We start from the raw sequence: 19597 nt of genomic DNA on the forward strand, positions 1-19597 counted from the left end.
CGCGCCTCAGCTCTCGCGAGACTTCCGCCACTCACCCCCCTCCCCTTTTCCCCCCCAGCGCGAAGTTCTCGCGAGATTTGGCGAGAACGTTGGGGCGCGCCGCTCTGCCAACAGCCGTTCCCGTCCTGCAGGGGGCGGCAGTGAGGCGCGCCGGGGAGGAAAAGGACCCGGGTTCGGGTCCCCTGCCCGCCATCTCTGCCCTGCCTGCCCTGCCTGCCCTGCCCTGGTTGTCGGCAGCGAGGTGCCGTAGTGAAGCGACAGACCCGGCCCCGGGTCCCCTGGCCTCCCCAAGGGGAGCAGGGGTGAAAGCAGCAGCCCTCCCACCTGCAGCACAGCCTGCCCTCCGCCCCCGCTCTCAGCAGCATGTCCCCTGCCCTGTCCCAGCACCTCCGGGGGTCCGAAAGCAGCCGCACCGCGTAGCATCGTATCGTCCTGGGTGCTCCCGGGCCGTCCCGCTGCCCTCACGGGCCGAGCTGTGAGGGTTGGGGTGGCCCTGGAGAGCTCCAGGTAGAGAAGTTGGGGGTTACATCTCCTGTATCCCCCCCTAGACTTGCTGCACGGCCATGGGGAGGTGTTGCCCGCTCTCGTGCTTCAGCTGGATCCTTGCGGGATGGAGAATAGGCCGGGTTGGGTGGGATGCAGCTTACAACCTTTCGGGGGGATGGGGGGTTGGATGGAAGATATCGGTTTGGTCTTGATCAGGAGCTGTTGGCTTCGGTGTTGACTCGGTTCTTGGTGGGGGGGGAGGAATGGGCCCTCCCTGAGGATGGACCCCCTCATGAAAGAGGTTCTTGAGGGGACGATGTTGCTGGTGGCCTTAGGTGACACCAGAGCTGGCAGTGGCCCCGTGGCACCCTGGGACATGGCCCACGGGGTCTGAGCGGAGGGGGCCATCCCTGTGCAGGGGCTAGCCTGGGGCAGGGCCATCCACGGGGACCCTGGTTGTAAATCATGTCCTTGTTTGCTCCTTGTAGTCCAGCAAGATCCTGTCAAGAAGGGGAACTTTTGCATCCATGCCTCGAAGAAAAGGTACAGGGAGGGGACACACACGGCTCGGGGGGGGGTTGAGGTCCTCTTCCCAGGGGGGTCACGGCCGCCTCTCGGCGAGGAGATCCCCAGGGAGGGCCCACATCGTTTGAACATCTCTCGGCTCTTGGGGGACTTTGCTGTCAGGATAAAGATGGACACGGGAGGGGGTTTCCTCAGTGGAGATGCCCTAAGCTTAGGGATCCTGTGACACCCCCTCACTGCCACATCCTGCTGGGAGCATGCGTCTGGCTGGTGAGAAGCCCGGTCTGGAAGTGGGGGTGGCAGAAGTGCGTGCTGGGTGTCACTAATGTGTGCTATGGACCAGGGATGCTGGCTGTCGTGTCCCCTCTTCTGAATTCCTCCTGACTGGCCACAAGAAGCTGCTTTTTTGACAGGTCTGTTATGGGATCTTCTGCCTCATTATCTGGTCTCATAAATCTTTGCCAAAAGACTCCTGCCACTATCCATCCCTGGGTGTTTTATGGCTCCAGCTCTGTTCTTCATCTTCACGTCACCTTATCTTTAGCTTTGTTATCTTTGGTTTGTTCTTCATCTTCCCGCTGTCTGGCTGCTTGATGAAACCAGGCACAGATCTCTATGCCAGTGTAAGCTGATTCCTTTAACCCTCCCTCCGCTGGTCCTATGCATCCCATGTACAGTCATTCCTCATCATATGGGTGTTATTGTCTCTTACAAATCTGTCTGGCAGCTGATTTGGTGAATTCAGCCCTTCCTCCTTGAGATGCCAGTGGGGACATCTCTGGGCAGTTCCTCGCCTTGGTCCAGGGCACTGTCCTCTCTCCCAAGCTATCAGGGACCCTACCTGCTCAGTAGCAGCATAGGAATGGGCTTATAATTCCCACTGCCAGGCAGGAGGCAAGCGCTGCCCTGCCCCGATCCCAGCGGCATGACAGAGATGAAGTTGGGGATTTCCTTGGGCATTTCATCCTGGGCCAAGCATGTCCTTTAGTTTGTTTGGAAAAGAGGAGAAAAAAAGAAGGTAATTTTTTTCCCCTTGTTTTGCTACCAGATATAAAGCCCTCTGTGGGGTTTTCTCTGGGTTGGGAGGAACAGAACCCCTTTGTGCCTGGACAGGAGGACACAGGAGGTAGCTTAGCAGTGTGCCAACTCCTTACCAAGTTTGGGCAGTGTAAGGGCTTACAGCAGCCCTGTCGACTTATAGGTTCAGGATATGGCAACAGACACCAGACCAGCAGCTTTAGGGATAAACAATTTATCTCTAAATAACAGTACAGCAATAAATACAGATCAGTAGTGCAATTATCCAGGTCATAATGACAACAAATCCAGTAATTCACTAATACGGGACTAGACTTAATATCCGGGCATGCAAAGACTTACACGACCATGGATATCAGGCAGGGAGCAGGGCATGGCTTCTTCTCTGGACAAGCGACTTGGACCAGCCGACCAGGCTTGAGGAATCCCACATTCCCTGACGGGACTGTCTTTTTTAATTGTTGTGTTGTGGAAGCACCATTTGGGCTTGTAAACCCATCATCACATCCCACGTCTGCTCCCTTTCCATGCTGGTTCTGTCCTTGGCATGCACAGGGTCTGGAAATACCTTGTGAGGCAATGCTAGCCCTGCATTTCACCCCGTGTTTGGTGGGGGAAAGGGTGGTCGTCTTGTTGTGGTGGTGTAAGGCCAAGGCCGATGTCGATGCCTCCCACCTCCCTCCCTGGGGGTGTCAGGCATGGAGGGGAGTTTGGTCATGGAGCAATGACTGGTCACGTTGAGTCAATACGGTGGTGCACCAAGAAACCGTCAGAATAGTGCAGGCCGAAAACCAGGTACTAATATGTAAAGAAGTCACTAAAACAAATAAAAAATTACTCAAAATAAAGATAACTGAGGGATGAAGTAAGACGTTGACTATTCCCATAGTGGGGGGGAGACGACCCTAAAGGGCATTCCCACCAGCTACATTTGACTATTTTTTGAGCACGTTCCAGGATTTGTGTGACCTGTGGTGGACAGATATTAACATTTTTTGTGCCTGCTCCCTCCTCTGCTTCAACAGTTGATGTAAGGCTGCGTGCTGCAAAAACTCTTCCATTAGAGATTAGGCTTAGGAGGTATAGTTAGTTGACAGTACTTGACAAGCAATAATTGGAGCAGTGTAGTTAAAATCACATCCAGGTAAGGTAGTAAAGTCACACATACACAGATAAACTTACAGAGATAAAGTATGGTTATACATAGTGTCAATATCTGCAAAAGAATATGAAGATCATGAAGGTACACAGCCGTTCCTGCCATGCACAAGTGTTGTCTCAGCGTGTTTATCAGGGGCGTTAGGAAATGATAGGCTCCCCAGGGAAATTAAGGCACGTATCAGAGTCTCTAAGGGGATTTCCTGCACGCACAAACCCCAGTCCTGGCTCAGGGACACAAGCTTCGGTGTCTCCTGATCACCAGCCTTTCATTCCCTGCTGACGCTCCCTTGGGTCACCCTTAAGGCATTTGGTAATGACATGTGGTCACCATGATTTAGATGTTCCCATCTGTGTCTGTGCTGAGCCTGGGTTGCTCGTGTGGGTGTAGCCAAAGTTTCTGGCTGGCAGAGACTGGATTTTTTGCCTCTGTGGCTGAACTGGCCCTGCCACTGTCACCCTGCTGTGTTGGATGGTCTGGAGCAGCCGTGCATGAGGTGTGCATGTAAAGCTGTGGTGGTGACAACCTTGCATATGTCCCCTGAGTGTCCGTGTGGCCTACACAGCTTTGCTGGGATTGGGGAAAGAGCTGGTGGTTTTGGGGCATGAGAGGCAGCGTGTGACTCGGTTTCCCCATCCCTGAGCCAGGGTGTTGGTGTGCTGTGTTGGTGGTGTGGGTGGTGGGGCGGTGCAGGGCATAGCACTGTCCCCGGACTTTCTGTTGGGGCAGAATAACCGCGGTTCTCATCTGTGGATGTCTGGACCCCAGGAGGTGTTGGGACGGTCCTGTAGTCCTTGCAGCCCCCAGCACAAGTGCAGGGCCTCCCTGAAGGTCTGCGGGGAGTTTCTCTGCAGCTCTGCAAGGGCTGGGGAGATGGGACAGGGTGCCATCAGCAGGAACTTGCCCCGGGTCACCCCAGAGCATAGGGGAGATGTGGCTCAGGCTCAGGTGACCTGTTGATTTGCCTGTAGCATCTTCTGGAGCTGGGGCATCTCAGGCTGATACACCTGGAAACACCAGTGCTCCCAGCAGAGACGGCCACAGGTGGACCCCTTGCAGCTGGAGGGAGGGCAGTGCCTGGTTTTTCAGCAGAGATTCTCCTCCGTCTGCTGCTGCAAGCGATTCATGTGCAGGTAGCATTGCCTTGCGCTGTGACAGCGTCCCTTCTTCTGGGTCTTGTCCCTCCTGTGCCACACACGTGCAAGAAATGGATCCCCGTGCAAGAAATAACGTGGAGACGTGTGAGAGGTGGTGCATTGCACGTGAGAACCGTCAGGGCACGGGAAGACCCCGTCCCTGGGCGTCGTGCAATCGACGTGGCGAGTGTTGGTGCCAGAATGGATGTGGCCGTGTGCGAGCCAGTGCCAACACCCCGAGGCCGAGTGTTGGTGTGCAGGAGCAGCCATGGGGGGCTGGCCCATGGGTCCGGCTCTGTCCCAGCTGCATGGCTGGGGAAGGGATGCATGGCTTAGTGCCGGAGACCCCGCTGCGGTTGCTGCAGCAGCTCCGTGGCCATGGAAACAGCTGCGGGAGAGCAGGGGGATGCAAGGAAGGAGGGAGCAGATGGACCAAGGATGGACCTGTCTGACAAAGGAGGTGCCCAGGGCGAGCAGCTCCTTGCCGTCCTCCCGGCATGACTGTTGCAGCTCTGGCTGCCTCCAGGTCTCTGCCTTCCCCCAGCGCCTGCCAGCCAACTCCCTCAGAGCCATCCTGGAGAGGGATCCCAGGGGTTCGGGGCACAGCGGTCCGTCTCGGTGTTCCACATGCCCACCCTGCCTGCCGTGCTGAGCTCTGCACAGCGTTTCTGAACCCTAGGCGGGGATGCAGCCGTGTGTTCCAAGAGCATCCCAGGCCCCAAGCGATTCAGCATCCCCACCTTGCCTGCTGGAGAAGTGAGGGGGACTGTACTTTTCTGGAGAGACGTGCTTGGATCCCTCTGGGCAAGGCTGGAGTGTGTTGGGGTCCCTGTTGTGGCGATGACAGGTAGGGGCTGAGGGGCAGCGCTGGTGGCGGGCAGGGTTTAACTCTTCTTCGCCCTTGTCTTGCACCATGAATCAGGAGGAGCCACGTGCCAGAGGTGGCCCGGACCCCCTCCCCGACCTCCATGGATCCGTCTCGGCCCTGAGCAGGGATGCTCGTGTCCATCCTTGCTCTTTGAGGGCAGAGATTCTGCCTGGCTTTTCCAGTGGCACCAACTTTTGGGGTTCAAACCAGCCCTACGTGTTTTGGGGGGGGGCTGGGGGGGGCTCAGGGCTTGTTGATGGTGGTGAGGGTTGGTGCTGGCGGCTGAGTGGGGGCTGTCCCCATGTCCTTGAAGTGACTCATTTCCTTGGCCACCCCACAGCGCTGTCCCGATGACCACCGCGTCCCTTCGCTGCAAGCCGATGGCCTCGCAAATCCTCATGAGCAAAGGGACGAGGGTTCCTGGGCTGGGGGGATTTGCCACATCTGGCAAATCAGGCTCTTCCCTCATCACCAGGTTTTACTCTGAGGCTTTTAATTCACAACAAAGAGAACTTTACAACTGCTTCTGGGGCTCGACCTGACCAGGGACGCTCAGGAGCCCTGTCCCTTGGCCTGTGACTGCTGCCATGTCCCCCGTGAAAGCCCTCCAGTCTTCTGGGAACACGGGTCTTTGTGCGGCTGCTCTGCTACCTGGGGAATCAGCAATACAGATTAACTCCCCAAATGTTTTAATTAAAACATAATTTCCCTGCGAGGAGGATCGTGAGGCACCAGCTATTGCCTAATTAGATGATCCAACCCAGGGGCTTTGCCACGCGGGAAGAGATGCAGCAAAAAGCTTGGGGAGGGGGAGATCTGCGGCAGCCCAGTGTCAGCACCTCCCTGGTCCCCTGGCCCTCCCTGGCCAAGTTGCCCTGTCATTTCCAGCCTTGTCCTTGTCCCCAGCCACGGCCCAGAGCAGCATCTTTGTTTTGCTGGGTCGCTCGTGCTTGTGACAGCATCTGGCACGGGGAGGGCTCAGGCTTTGTGAGATGGGTTGGTCTTGCCGTGTGTGGGACACGCTGTGGCTGCAGGGTGGCTGTGGGACGTGGCAGGGGCCCTAGGGTATGAGGGGGTCTGGCACAAAGTCCCCTGTTTCAGCCGTGGCCAGCTGGGAAAATAGGCAGAACGGGTCCAAACGGTGGGAAAAAGGTAAATGTGAAGGAGAAAAGGTTGTGCCCTTGTGACGCTCTGCTGTGCTGGGCATTGCTGTGTAGTATTCTGCAGTGCCAGGCTGCACAGGACCATGCTGCCTTGTGCCATGCAGTGCCATGCTGTGCAGTGCTGTGGCACGTTGCACATGCCAAACCATGCCAAACTTTCCTGTGCCAGGCTGTGCTGTCTCAGACTGGGCTGCCCTGTGATGTGCTGCGCTGTGAAATGCCATGCCATGCTATGCTGTGTTGAACCAGGTTGTGCCGTACTGTGCCTTGCTGCGCTGTACCATGCTGTGCCATGCCATGCCGTGCCGTGCCGTGCCATACCATACCATACTGCGCTATACCCTCCTTTATGCTCTTCCGTGGCCCCATTCCCTGACACCTTCTCATGTCTTGGCCCTGCCCGGCATGCAGGGTGCTCCTGCGCCCTGGGGATGCGGCAGCCTTTCATGCCACGCTCCTCTGGCTCATCCTCGAGTGGAGCCCAAAGACTGGGGGCTAAGACAGCAACCGAGGTGGGAACACCATCACCTCCGCACGCTGGCTTGTGGCTCCCGCTCTCTCTTCCCTGCCTGGGGTGTCGAGAAACCTGGGACCCCACATTCCCGTTTGTGTTGCCAAGCGGGAGACGCGGGTTTGGGGAGGTGACAACAGCAACTGCACGGTTGGATGAAGAGTGGGAGGTGATCAGAGCTCACATCCACGGCCTGGGGCCGGGCACTGGTGCGTTGGGAGCACCGGTGCAGTGCCTGTTGCATGTGTGGCCAGGACCACCGACGATGCTGGAACCCGGACAGGGTGGCTCCCTGCCTCAGTTTCCCCTTCGGCAGCAGGGCATTGCTGCATCGCCTCAGTGCTGCTAAGGACACTGCAGCAGTAATGGAAAGGAAAGGCACCTCGGGAAGGTGTTTTCCTTATTCCTTACCCACTCCAAGTGCTCTCAGCCCTTTCCCTGGTGTCCCTGTCTCCCCAGCGCAGCCCGAGCCCCCCCAGTCTCGCTCTCCAGCACTTTCTAGAAGCAGCTGAGCCGACCTGGATCCGTCTGCATTTCCTGCGCCATCCCCCTGCAACCCTTGCTGCCGGCAGCAGCACACCTACGCATTTTGGGAACCTGGTGCAGCTCCCACCTGGCTGGGCTGGCAACGGGTGGCGCAGGGAAAGGCCGCGGCGTTCATGGTTGCCACTCGGGTGGCCGCAGGTGCCAGGGCCGGTGCTCCACGGGGCCGGCAGCGGGAAGCGGGGAGCACACGCTCCACGGGGGAAAGTGGCTTGGCGTAACGCTCCGGGGTGCTTATTCCCAGGATAAAGCGATGGCAAATAGCGAGCGCGGGGCACCGCAGGCTCTCGAAGGAAACCTCTCTGCTAGGGTCTGGGGTCCTCAAACGGGGCTGGGGGCTGTCGGACCCACGGAGGAAGGATGCTGGGGGCTCACCGGTGTGTTACAGGCTGGGGGGGTTGGAACCGAGCGGATCCCGTCTGGCTGGCAGACCCCAAACGCGCAGGGGCAGAGCCGCTCCCACCCGTGGCTTTATCCCCCGCCAGGCTTTGTGCTACCGGCCGTGGGACCATGCCCCGGCTGGGGGGGGGCAGCGTGGGGGGGGATGCCCGGCTCACGGGGGAGCACCGTGATGGATGCAGAGGTGCTCCGGGGCACCCTCACACACCGTGGGGGGGGGGGGGACACAGAGCCGGTGCCGCAGGGTCCGTGCCGTTCCGTGCCGTGCCGGGCGGGGCGCGGGCGGGCTCTGCGGCCGTGCCGGCGGGAGGAGCCGCCGCTGCCGTTCCCGCCCCCCCCCCCCCCCCCCCCCGGTGCCGCCCCCGGCCGGGCGCCGTTCGGTGGGGCAGAGCCCGGCCGGGGATCGGCGCCTGCAGCCGGGCCGACGGCAGCGGCCATGTACGGTGAGTGTCCGCCGCGGCGGGGGCGGCGGGGGGGGGACGACACACATACACACACACGGACACACACACGCGGGGACGAGCCCGGTGGGGCGGCGCCGGGCCTGGGCCGGGATCGGGGCCGTCCGTGTGCCCCGCTTCCCGGGGACGTGGGGTCGTGTGTGTGTCCTTCCCCCCCCCCCCCCCCCCCGCCCGCCCCGGGGACGCGGTTAGGGGCTCACCCCTTTTGGGGTCGGGGGGGGGACGTCGTTCTTTATAGGGCTGTGCACCCCCCCACACCCCCCCGGTTACCGAGAGGTGTCCCCTCTTTGGGGCGGGGGGGACGTCGGTCCTGTATAGAGCTGCGCACTCCCCCTTTACTGGGGGGTGACCCCTCTTTGGGGTTGAGGGGACCCTGGTCTTTTGCAGAGCGGCGTGCCCCCTAAGTTAGTAGGAGGTCAGCCCCTCTTGGGGTTTGGGGGCACCTTGGTCCCACATAGAGCCGCGCACATCCCTGGTTAGTGCAGGTGACCCCTCTTTGGGTTTGGGGGGCGCTTGGTCTTTTACAGGGCTGTGCATCCCCCCAGTTTCTGGAGGGTGTCCCCTCTTCGGGGCTGGGACGCACACCGTCGTCCCATAAAGGGCCGTAAATGCCTCCTCTATCGCTGGGGCATGGCCTCCTTCCTGGGGGAACACAGTCTGTTAACTGCCCCCCCCCCCCCCCCAACCCGGGTTCCTGGGGTCACCTCCTCCCCAGGGCTGGGAGGACCTAGCTTCTCTGTAGGACCGGTGACCCCCATACCGCTGGCGGATCACCCAGTCCGTGGGGTGGGGAAGCCTTTGGTGCTACGTAGGGCTTTTCAGCTCCACCTGGTTACTTGGGGGGGCCAAGTGTCACACCCCGCCCCCCTACCCCAGGATCACGGGGGACCTTGGTTGTATATATGACCACCTCCTTGCAATACTGGGGAGCTGCCTGGTCCCTGCCATAGGGCAGAACCCGATCCCATATAGGCCCCCACGCCTTGAGGTTTTTGGGGATCGCCGTCCCCCACCGTTGACCCCTGTGCTGTCACTGTTGTCACCCCCTCCCTGTGCAGTGCGGACATACGGGGTCCCGTGTCTCCGGCCGGGAAGCGCGGTGGGGTGATGCCACGTGCGTAATGGGGAGCAGCTGGCGGAGCAGCTGGCCGTGTCCCCCCCCCTCCCGGGGCAGCAGGCTGCGCTAAGCTGCTGGGAGCTTTTGGGAAGGGCTGGGGGGGTGGCTGGGTGGCTCTTAAATCCTCGCTTCCCGAGCATCCTTCCCTGGGCTGTCAGCGCAGGGCGAGCGCAACGGAGGAGGGAGCCCCTGACCGCTGCCCTTCCTTGGGGGGTCCCAGCCCACCCCGAGGGCTGCAGGGCCTCTTTGGGTGCTGCTGGCAGAGCCCCCCCTCTCTACGAGGTGCTGCGGTGCCAGGGGTGAGTGCGCGGTGGGATGCGGCAGGAGGGACATGGGTGGGCAGGGTGCTGGCCCCCCCACTTTGGGTGATGAGGTGCTTGTTTTGGGGCTCGATGGGGTGCATACCGGGGGAGGTCCTGAGATGCGTTGGGATGCAGCACCTGCCTTCTGGGGGGAAAGGAGCGGAGCTGGGGGGCTTGGGGAGCGGGTTTCTACCTAGCGGGGCCGGGAAGAGGGAAGCTGAGGCAGGACGCATGGGTTCCGTTCCTTTCCTCTCCTCGTCACAGTGCCGACTCCTCCGTGGCCTCCGTTGAGTCATTCAGGTCTCCCAGCTGGTATTTTTCCACCCGCAAAACGAGGGGGATGCTTCCCTCCCCTCCGCGGCTGTGGCAGCCGGTGGTGACGGCCGCTGTGTGCCCCGGGGATACGGCCCCTCTGCAGCCCCCCCACGCCGAGGTTCCCTCGCCCCCTCTGACCACAGGACCCTTCTGTCTGGTGTGGGCTGGCAGTGATGCTCTCGTTGCAGGACAGCTGTCCCCGATGCCCAAATGCTGGCACCAGTGCCCTTTCCGTCTGAGCTGCCCCCCCTTGCTCAGGGCTTTTGCATCCACACTGGGGCTTGGGCTGATTTTGGGGGAGATTTTCTTTTTGGCAGTTTGTGCTGCTTGCAAGCAGGAATTTGCGGGGAGCTGTTGTCATCATCCGAGCGATTTGCAGCAGCCCGGAGCACGTAATAATCCTCTCTGCTTGGGAACTGCAGGGGACCCCAGCCCCTCTGCAAACCTGGGGCAGAGCTGAGCTGTGGGTCCCCCAGAGCCCCGCCAGCCCCCCCGGTGCCAGGTTAATGATCTGGCCCGGGGGGTGTGACGTGCTCCGGTTGTCCCTTGGGATCCTGGCTCGGTGGCCAGCCTGTCCTGCCCACCGGGAATGGCGATGCCACATCAAGCCACAGCTCCGCTTACCCACAGGTTACCTCGCGTCTCGGGGAAGCCCCTGCTCCGAAATAGCCTGCAATTCCTTAGGGTGGGGAAGGGCAGAGCAGCTCTGGGGACCTGAATGTGACTTTGAGGACAAAAGCCAGGCTGGTCCCTTCCCCGGTAGCGCTCATGGCCAGGCATTGCTGCGGCTCGTGGTCCTGGAAAGCATCCAGGAGCTGGAAAGCTCTGTGGGATACTTCGGATGAAAGGTGCATTAGGAATGCACAGGATTATTGGTATCTTTTTAATCTCTCTTTTAACTGTCTCTTGGCCTGGGGGAAGGATTAGATGGGTGACTGGGGATGTTTTTTTCTCTGTGGACAGGACGAAGCGGTGCGAGACACTTGCTTCGTTAGGGTGGAGACCTGCTGCCTCCCTGGGAGGTGGTCAGAGGGGCAGCATGGGGGGCACGGGCCACCCTTTGCATCCCCTCTAATCCTGCAGCGCTGGCATCTTGCGCCGACCTGGCGTTTGCGTGTGCGAGGCAAGAGTGGCGTGCCCGGCATGGCCGTGCCTGGCACCCCTGGCTTGTGGTGTGGGGCCGTGGTGGTGGCCGTGCACGTGGAGCAGGGCTGCTGGGGATCTGCACCCGTTTTCAGCCCGGTTTCGGTTTCCTTTTGCAGTCACCGGTGAAAATGGGGGAACCAAGCTTTGACCCCAGCTGTGCCGGCATCTGGCCGGGGTGGCTGGGGTCGTGCAAACCGCAATTTTGTGAGCCGAACCTTCAGGTTGGTGTCCCTGTCACCGATGGGAGTTCGCTGTCCTGAGCCTGGCTTGGGGATTAGCCGCTCCACGGGAGATTTCGCGCCACAGGAGCTGGGCTGCTGCTCTCGGGCTTTGGCTGGCAAGAGAGCACTGTTGCCCCACGCTCGGGGGGGCTGTGCCGTGGCCCCGGCTGCAGGAGAAGCCCAGCGCTTTGTGTACCCAGCCGCCGGCAACCTTCCTGCTTCAGTGCCGTCTCCAGGAGGCTGGGCTTTAATTCAGAAATATGTGCAAAAGGCAGAGCGAGCTCGTTGGGCTGAAAGCACTCCAGGAACAGGGGCACAGCAGCAGGGAGAGCACAGGGGGAGAGCGGGGAGCAGTGGGGCTGCGGAGATGGGATGGGGATAACATTTCCATGGGGGGTTCCCGGTGGGGCTCGTCTGCAAATCCCCCCCATACTTTTGGCAGCTGCTGGGAAGGCAGCGTGTGTCAGAGCTGCGGCAGCACGCCTTTGGGAGCCGTATGCCAACCGTCCAGCCCCGCAGCCGCTCACCGCAGTTTGTTTCCTCCACACTCCCTCGCTTTGCTTTCTGGTCACCCCGGCACGAGCTGTCTCCTCCCACACCAGCGAAGCTGGAAATAGAGAAGGTTCCCTTTTTTTTTTTCTTTTTTTTTTTTTTTTTAGCAGCAGCTGGAGCAGGGGAAATGAGGTTTTTCGGCTACCCGGGGAAGAGGCGTTGTCGGTGGTGGGCGCCAGCAAGGTCCCTGCGAACCGTCTGGGGCTGCCAGCGTGCCACTGAGTCACAGCCAGCAGCCTCACAAGCGGATGGGTTTTGCGCTAAATAAATAGCGCTCGGTGGGACTGGATGGCTCAGCAGGGGAATGTGAAATGCAATTAAGCTTTTTGGGGGGGGGCTTTTTCTTCTCTGCTTTTTAACTAAATGATCTGCAAATTAATTCAGCGCTCATAGAGGAAAAGGGGCTATTTGTGGTGCCAGCAGCGCTGGGGGCTTTCCCAAGTCACCCAGCCACTGCTTTTTATGGGTTTGTGTTAAACCTCGATGGCCGTGGCGGAGTCCAGGGCTTTTTTCCTGGTGCATTTCCAGATGGCATTGCCATGTGCGGGCAGCATTTGACCCGTGGAGTGAAGATGGGCGCTCCTCCGCCCGGAGCAAATGCTAGAGGGGATTGTGCCAGGCCAGGAGCTGGCGTTGCTCACCTCAAACCTCATGAAGCCAGACCACTTAAGGGCTTGGGCAATTGCTTGCGCAATCAGTAGTTGCACAAGAAAATGGACTTCCAGAGGTGCTCCGCTCTTGGCTGAACCCTTTGCAGCGCTGTAGCTCTGTCGCAGGTCGCTCTGCCTTGGGGACTGGAGTTGCTCCCCCTCCGCAGGGACTGCGAACAACCCAGAAAGGCTGGAGAGAAAGTGTGGCTGTAACCGGTCCCATCACATTTCTGTCTCTCTGTAAATGAGGGTGTTCAGTCAGGTCTTCTGCCAAAAGCTAAAACTGTCTGTAGGCTTTGAAGGAGCCTATCTTGGGGAAATAAGAAACCACAGAAACGTGTGTGGTCAGCATCTCACGAAGGTCCTTCTTGTGTTTTTTGTTGAATGTGCAAAACAGGGTGGGAGGGCTGCGTGTGGTTTTTTTTTCTCTAAAAACCTTTCAAACTTGCAAGCCTTCCCGTGTCCTTGGCCATTCCATCGCATCCGGCTCTGCGCTGCGTGGGGCAAGGCCCAGGGCTTGCAAAATGAACCTGGCTCTTAATTAAGCAGGTTTCAGAGGCTGGCCCTGATGCTGGGTGGACCCTCAGCCTCCGTCGGAGCTTCCCCACCTACGTGGTCTGGACCAGAGACACCACGTCCACACGACAACCGGTGAACGTCTCGCACTGAGGAGCTGCGTCGAGGCCAGGGTTTGAGTGAATTTCCTGCTGTTTAAGCTCTTTCCTCCCCCCAGCTTTTCCCTCTGCCACGGGTTGTGTAATGAAACCAGGCACCCATTAAGGCGCTTAACTCCCCTTCTTCGCCCCTCGAATTGGCACTGCTGGTGTGCCAGGTACGTAATGCAAACCTCCCGGTGCGCAGCTCTACCCTTAATGGGTGGTTTCCCCTGCGTGCAAAAGGGCTGGTGTGGTCTTAATGCCCGAGTCTAATCACCGCTGTGAAATATTAATTAATCTGGCCGCTATTGAAGCTTTGCGCGCACGCTGCGGTGTCGGAGTGGCAGTGCTCGGCCGAGCAGTGAAGTGTAAATAATGGAGGGCCAAATCCATCGCTGGTGTAAGCTGGCAGCGGGGCTGATTCACGTCCCACCGCTCGCCACGGAGTTGTTAAAGCTGCATTTGATGCCCGCATGCCTCGAGCTGTCGGCATTTGGAAGGGGGGCAGATGGGAGGGAGCGTGTTTGGGCAAATTCAGGTGGGATTCAGACAAGCTGGCACCACCGTGGATTCGGCCTCTGGAGCAGCTCCCGTTTGGGGAGGTCCCCGCACGGGCTGGGGGAGCCCAGGCACAGGGTCGTACGCTGGGGCTCTGCGTGGAGCTGCTTTGCCCCCCCCCGGCTGCGGTGTCTGCCCCGACGAGCCCCGGCTGCGTCGGTGGAAGAGAGGCGAGAGCGGCGCGTGGAGGAGTGCCAGGGGGAAGCTGCGAATTTAATTGCTGAGCTAAAAGGCTTTGCGCCGACGCCTCTGAGCGGGCTGCGGGCGATGTCTGGGAGAACGTTTCCATCTCCGGCATGCTCCTGTCCATCCCGCTCAGCGACAAGAGAAATACGTCCTGTCAGGAGCAGCCTTGGCTCGCCAGTCCCAGGCGTCTCTGCTCTTCCTTTGCTGTTGGTGCCTCGAAATGTTTCGCTGTCTGTGCCTCGAAATATTTCTCTGTCCCTTCGTGCCAGCGTCAAGAGACGTGGCTCCCTGTGATCAGCGCTGGCTTGGGCTGCCCTTGGAAGTTTGGGTCTTCTGCAGCGTCCTCAAAAGCGTCTCTGCTCGCAGATGAGCTGTCAGCTTTTATAACACCCCCTTTGCAGATGCTTTTACGGAAGGACACTTGGATGAGTGGCGATTAACGAGCGGCAAAGGGAACAAGCCATGGTGCCGGAACAGTTCAGGAAGGTCAGGAACTATTAATTAACATCAGGACATTGCTCTGAATTACAGAGCTGCAGGGGCGAGCTGGATTTGGCCACCTCCCCGCTTCTTCCTCCCCCCCTAAAGGTGGTAGAGGTCTAATACAACCACCCAAGGTCCCCCATCTTTTCATGGCTTCTCTTTTCCGAGCTCTTCTTTGCAGCGGGCTGATCTGAACTGCTCGATCTGCCTCCCCTCCCAGCGTGGGGGCTGCCGTTGCCTCCCCCTGCCAGGGCAGGGGGCACCTGGCAGTCCTCACCCTGTTGCTGGCATGGCACGCTGCGAGGAGGGCGTTGGGCAGCGGTTTTAATCGGTGCCCAGTGCGTTTGGCTCTCTTAAACATGATTAGGGAGAGATTTACTGGCTTGCTTTACACCACTGCTGACCCGTGGGGTTGTGCTGATTTACATCGGGATCTGCCCTGGCTCCGTGGGGGTGCGGAAGCAAGTGGGGGCTGGCTGGCACAGAAGCTGGATTTTTAGTGTAGGTTTTCCTGCCTCTTAAATTGGTGGCAGAAGCTCAGAGGAGTGCCTGAGCAAGACTTTGCCTCAGGGGAGCTCACAGCCGTGCTTGCTTATGGCTGCAGGCTTTCCCCTGGGAACGGCTTTTGGGGAGGAGGGGGTCTGCAAGCGGTGCCCTACATCTCTTTCAGTGCCCCCCATCCCTTGCAGACAGAGTCTGTCCCTTCTCTCTGCCAGCATTGCTTGTTTCTTGCCTTTCCTGATGTTTTTTTTTTCCCCTTCCCATGGGCTGGGGCTCCTCACTGCATCCCCTTGCCCACCCCGGGGTGGATGGAAAATAGGATTGATGGATTGCTGGGCCAACTTGAATATTGCTCAGTAACATTTCTAAAGCGTAGCAGGAAGATTTCATCCTTTTCCCCAGGCAGGCTCACCCACCAGGTGCCAAAGTGCTGAGGGAGTCAGAGGGTGGGTATGAAGGAGACTCTCACATCGGCTGCATAAATGAGCTTTTGCTAAGCAGATTAGGGAAAGGTCTCTGGTTCGGTGTGGGGCTCGGGGGAAGACGCCACTGGGCTGGTGGTACAACCCCTACCTTCAGGACGGTGTTTTTGCTTGGGGTTAAGAGAGCGACCTTCATGGGATATTAGGTTTAATGAGGGATTTTGCGTGATTTAATTAAGATTTATTTGCAATCAGTTGGAGTGCCCTTATTAAGTAAATTCCAGGCCTCGAATAATATGGCCATAAGGTTTTCCAGCCGTGCTTATTGCCAGGATGCCATTAAAATGGGGAGAGGGGAGGGGATTAACAAGGAAAGGCTCAAGGTCAGAGCCCTGGTGGGAGAGTGCGTGGTCATTTCGGGAGGTGAGTGTTGCCCGTGTCCCATTCTCAGCTGGCCCTACTCGATCCCAACAACCCCAGTTACAGACGGTACCAGTGAACCCCGCTCCTGGAATCACATGCAATGAGTTTATCCGAAAGCCTCGGGGCTCATACCGGCATCAGAGCAGCTAAGTGGGGGTTATGCTAGCAAGCCGCAGTCGCTGGGACTGAAAGACTGTAATTATCCCCAATTAGATTGACTTTCTTGGAGCTGAGCTATCAAAGCAAAAGGCCCTTTTGGCTCACTTTGCCCCCCGGCGAGAGCGCAGATTCACTCTCAGCCGCGGCGGTGAAGAGCCCGATAAAATAAATGCCACTGGGGTGCCCCAGGTGGGCGCAAGACGGAGGTGACACACGTATCATGGGCAGACGCGGGAGCCGATGCTGCTCCTGGGTTTCCCACCTTATTCCCTCCACAGGGAGAGGGTTGAGTCACGTTTCTCCATGCCTCGCTTTACCTGATCTTTAAGAAAATCCACGTCCTTGGTTCCCACAGCGGCGGGCTGCCAGCAGGAGGAGAGCGTGACGCAGCGTGCGGGTCCACGCTTGTGTGTCTGTCACACCCCTGGGTGCTGTTTCGGGGTGTCAGCTCTGACCCGCTGAGCCTCCCCCCCCTTGTTAGCACTGCCCACAAACGAGCAATGCTTCACGTGCCAAACGGGAGAGCTTTGGGCTCAAGGGACCTTGAAAAATCGCCCCTGTCCCCCGCTTCGGGGCCCTCCGAAATGCCCAGCTCCCCAGCCGCCCCCGCGTACCGGTGCAGACGCCGGCAGAGCAAAGCCAGCACCGCTCCCAGCTGCCATCAGAGCCGCCTCGGTGACTCAGCAGCCGTGCTGAAAGCTCCCTTATTTATTTAAACGGCTGCTCCCCGCTCGGCTGAGCATCCCCCTGCAGCGATGCTGCCGCTGGGCCGGCACCGGCTACTGCTTGGCGAGGAAGAGAGCGATACTCGGCACCCCGAGCCCCCCGGTTTGCTCCGAACGTGATGGCTTTGACAACGTGGGCTCTCGGCCCCGCTCTGCGGCTCTGCGCCGCTGGCCCTGCCTGCTCCTGGGAGATGCTGCACGTGGCCGGAGCAGGTACCTTCTCCCCACTTTGCTTTTCCCTGGGATGCCGGCTTTGGATCTCCTGGGAGGGGGAAGCCGCTCTGGCTGCCGATGACCTTCGGTGTCATCTTTCTATTTTTTAAATCCCTTGTGCCAGCCTGGACCGGAGGAGTGCATTGCGGCTGCAGGGTTTTGTCCTCGTGGCGGGATGCTGCCTGTCGGCGCCTTGCTGGGGGCTGGAGCCGTGGCTGCGGTGCTGGCGCGAGGGTACGAGGTGCATGGGGTCGGAAACTGGTGGGTACTAAAGGAAACTGGTGTCTGGAAGAAGGAACGTCTGTCTGAGACCCTTGTTGGGGGGTTGTTGCTAGCCCCGGCGTTAGGGTTTGGTGCTGCGAGGGTCTGGGGGGTCCCCGTATAGACCAAACACAGGGCTGATTTCAGCCCTGGCGTCAGGACCGGGCTTGGGTTTGTTGCTCTCTGGAGAGCCCTTGGAGGGGGGGAAATAAAACAAGAGAAAATCTTCCTCTTTCTTCAAGGTCTGTGTCATTTTTACTCTGCTTTTTTAAGGATTTATGGTCTCCCTGTCTGTGCCTGTGTATGGCTGGGCTGGGCAAAACCGACAGACGGCAGGGGCTTGGGGCAGGAAAGTGTCTCTTGGTTTCACGTAAGCAGAGTAAGAGAGACCCTTTCAGTGCCCTGCTGCAGGGAGCTCAGCCCTCTTACGAGACATCAGAGAGTCTCCCCCAGAGACGCCGCGCTGTAGGAGGGCCTGTCCTTCTGCTGGGCCGTGGTGGGATCCTGCCCGCCGGTGTCCTGATGTGGCGTTGGGTTGAGCAACCTTCCTGCCTTCCCTGTCCGGACCATCTTCATCCTCCTGCCCCGTGGGACTGATGGGTCGCCTGGTCCCCTCTCCTGGCAGGCACTTTGGGTCTTTGTCTGTCTCCCGCTGCTGCTTTCTTTAGGTGAGGCCTTAAAAATCTCCTACTTCTAGAAGAAGAGGTTGTGTTAGGTGAGAGGGAAGGCATTAGATTTAATTATGCAATTATTATTGATGGGATCCATGCTGCGTCTGCTCTTCGGTTTCATTCATCAGGATGAGGGTGGTGGATTGGGAACACGGCTGGTCTCTTTGCTCCTTTCCCAGGGCTAGGAATGTGCATTAATCCTGAAAATACTCTAAAGTCACATTTTTGGAGGTGAGAGAATTGCCAAGGAGGCTGCAGGAGGTGGAGGGGTCCTGGCGTCTTGGCTAATGGGTTTGCCTATGGGGAAACTCTCCAGCTATTTTACAGGGAGAGCTCATGGCCCGTGCTGAGATGCCGGCAGGAATGCCAGCCCGGCAAGTTGGGATAAGTCATGCTGCCTCAGCTGTCCGGGGCGAGGGGAATTTATTAAGAGGATTCAGGAGATCATCAGACGCTCGTTTGTGTGAATGGCAAACGAGAATTTATTAAGGGGCCAGATTAAAGGTACTTTGGAAAAAGAGCAAAATCGATCGGAGGCAGCTGAGAAGGGAGGAGGGAGAGCAGCAGACAGGAGACTTAGAAATAAAATATTGGATAGTGGGAAGGTGTGGGGGGGTTTGCAGGGAGAGCGCGAGAGGTGGAAGGAGCTCTTTGCCAGCGCAACGTTGCTGGGAACGGTGGGCGTGGGGACGCCAAAGGGGACCCCAAAGCAAGCGACAGCTTTCAGGTGGGGTGGGCTGCCTCCCCCGCCACGAGCGCCAGCCGTCGGAGGCGAAGCTCTCGGGAAGCGAGCGAGGAGATCGCGGGAAGCGAGCCGTGCCAGTGCCGGGAGCTGGCGCGGGCAGGCGTGAGCTCATGCGTTCCAGCGGGAGAGGTCGCCGGCTCCCACCGGCGCAGCCTTTGTCCCCCCAGCTTCTGCTTCTCGGCGGCGGTTGCCAAAAAGCAGCCCCAAATTACTCACGCTTCCCCGGGCTCGCAAAGGCCGGTGCTTTGGGGTGGCTGACACCGGTCTCCTCCGTGGGGTGCAGCGTCCGAGTAACGCCAGGCCCCGGGGAAAAAATGCATTGTGCGGGAGCCGGGGAATGCTGGCATGCAAAGCCCTCAGAGCGGCACTGGGGAGGGTAGCGCCTCCGGCAATCTCTTTTTTTTTTTTTTTTTCCCCCTTTTTTAAATAAACAAACTGCAGATCTTCATCGGTGGCTGGTAGGCAGGGCAGCGCTGGTAAAGCTTTACGCAGGGGCATGCATCGGGGTGGCGTTGCCCACGGATGCTGAACTCTCTGGTGCCGCAGCCATCCCCGTGCTTGGTGCGTGTGGGAGCACGATGGATGCTCGAGAGCCCACCTGGAACGCCGGCCGTCCCCCAGCCGAAGACGGAGGGGTCCCTGGCTGCTGCGGAGCGTGTGCTGCAGCCCTGAGAAAGAGGACATGGCACAGGGAGAAATACCCAGGTTGCAAAAGATCCCTTCCTCCCTTGGCAGCTCCCCAAAAGCAGAGCAGGGGATCGCAGCCACGTTTGGGATATTTAGCAGCTAGGGCTAATTGCTTTGCTCTGAGTTGGGATGAGGCTGATGCCCGCCTGCGGAGTAGCCGCTGCGAGGGGTTTTGGCTCTCGGAGAGGCTGCATGGGGCACAGCTTGTGCAGCAGGGACAACCTGCTGAGGCCCCTCAAAAAGAGAGGGTGGGTATGGTCGTGTCGGTGTCCTGCAGAACACCAGGTCGCTTGGTGCCCTCCTTGGTCCAGCAGC

At 59.1% G+C, this 19597-nt stretch overlaps 1 protein-coding gene across 4 annotated transcripts in view; it reads left to right on the forward strand.

The window, feature by feature from the left end:
• The first annotated feature begins 8179 nt into the window (after positions 1-8179).
• The window catches only part of EFR3B (EFR3 homolog B), a 43186-nt gene continuing 31768 nt past the window's right edge, over positions 8180-19597 (forward strand). The window contains exon 1 of one of the 4 annotated variants that reach the window (XM_049818726.1): positions 8180-8271. In XM_049818726.1, coding sequence (XP_049674683.1) covers positions 8265-8271 — 7 coding nt within the window. In that variant the 5' untranslated portion in view covers positions 8180-8264. Of the gene's footprint in view, positions 8272-9565; positions 9706-16728; positions 16919-19597 lie in introns of those variants that run through there. The other 3 variants (XM_049818727.1, XM_049818724.1, XM_049818725.1) reach the window with 3 other exon arrangements.

Source organism: Accipiter gentilis, chromosome 16 (genome assembly GCF_929443795.1).
Source record: "Accipiter gentilis chromosome 16, bAccGen1.1, whole genome shotgun sequence".
Classification (NCBI taxonomy): domain Eukaryota; kingdom Metazoa; phylum Chordata; class Aves; order Accipitriformes; family Accipitridae; genus Astur; species Astur gentilis.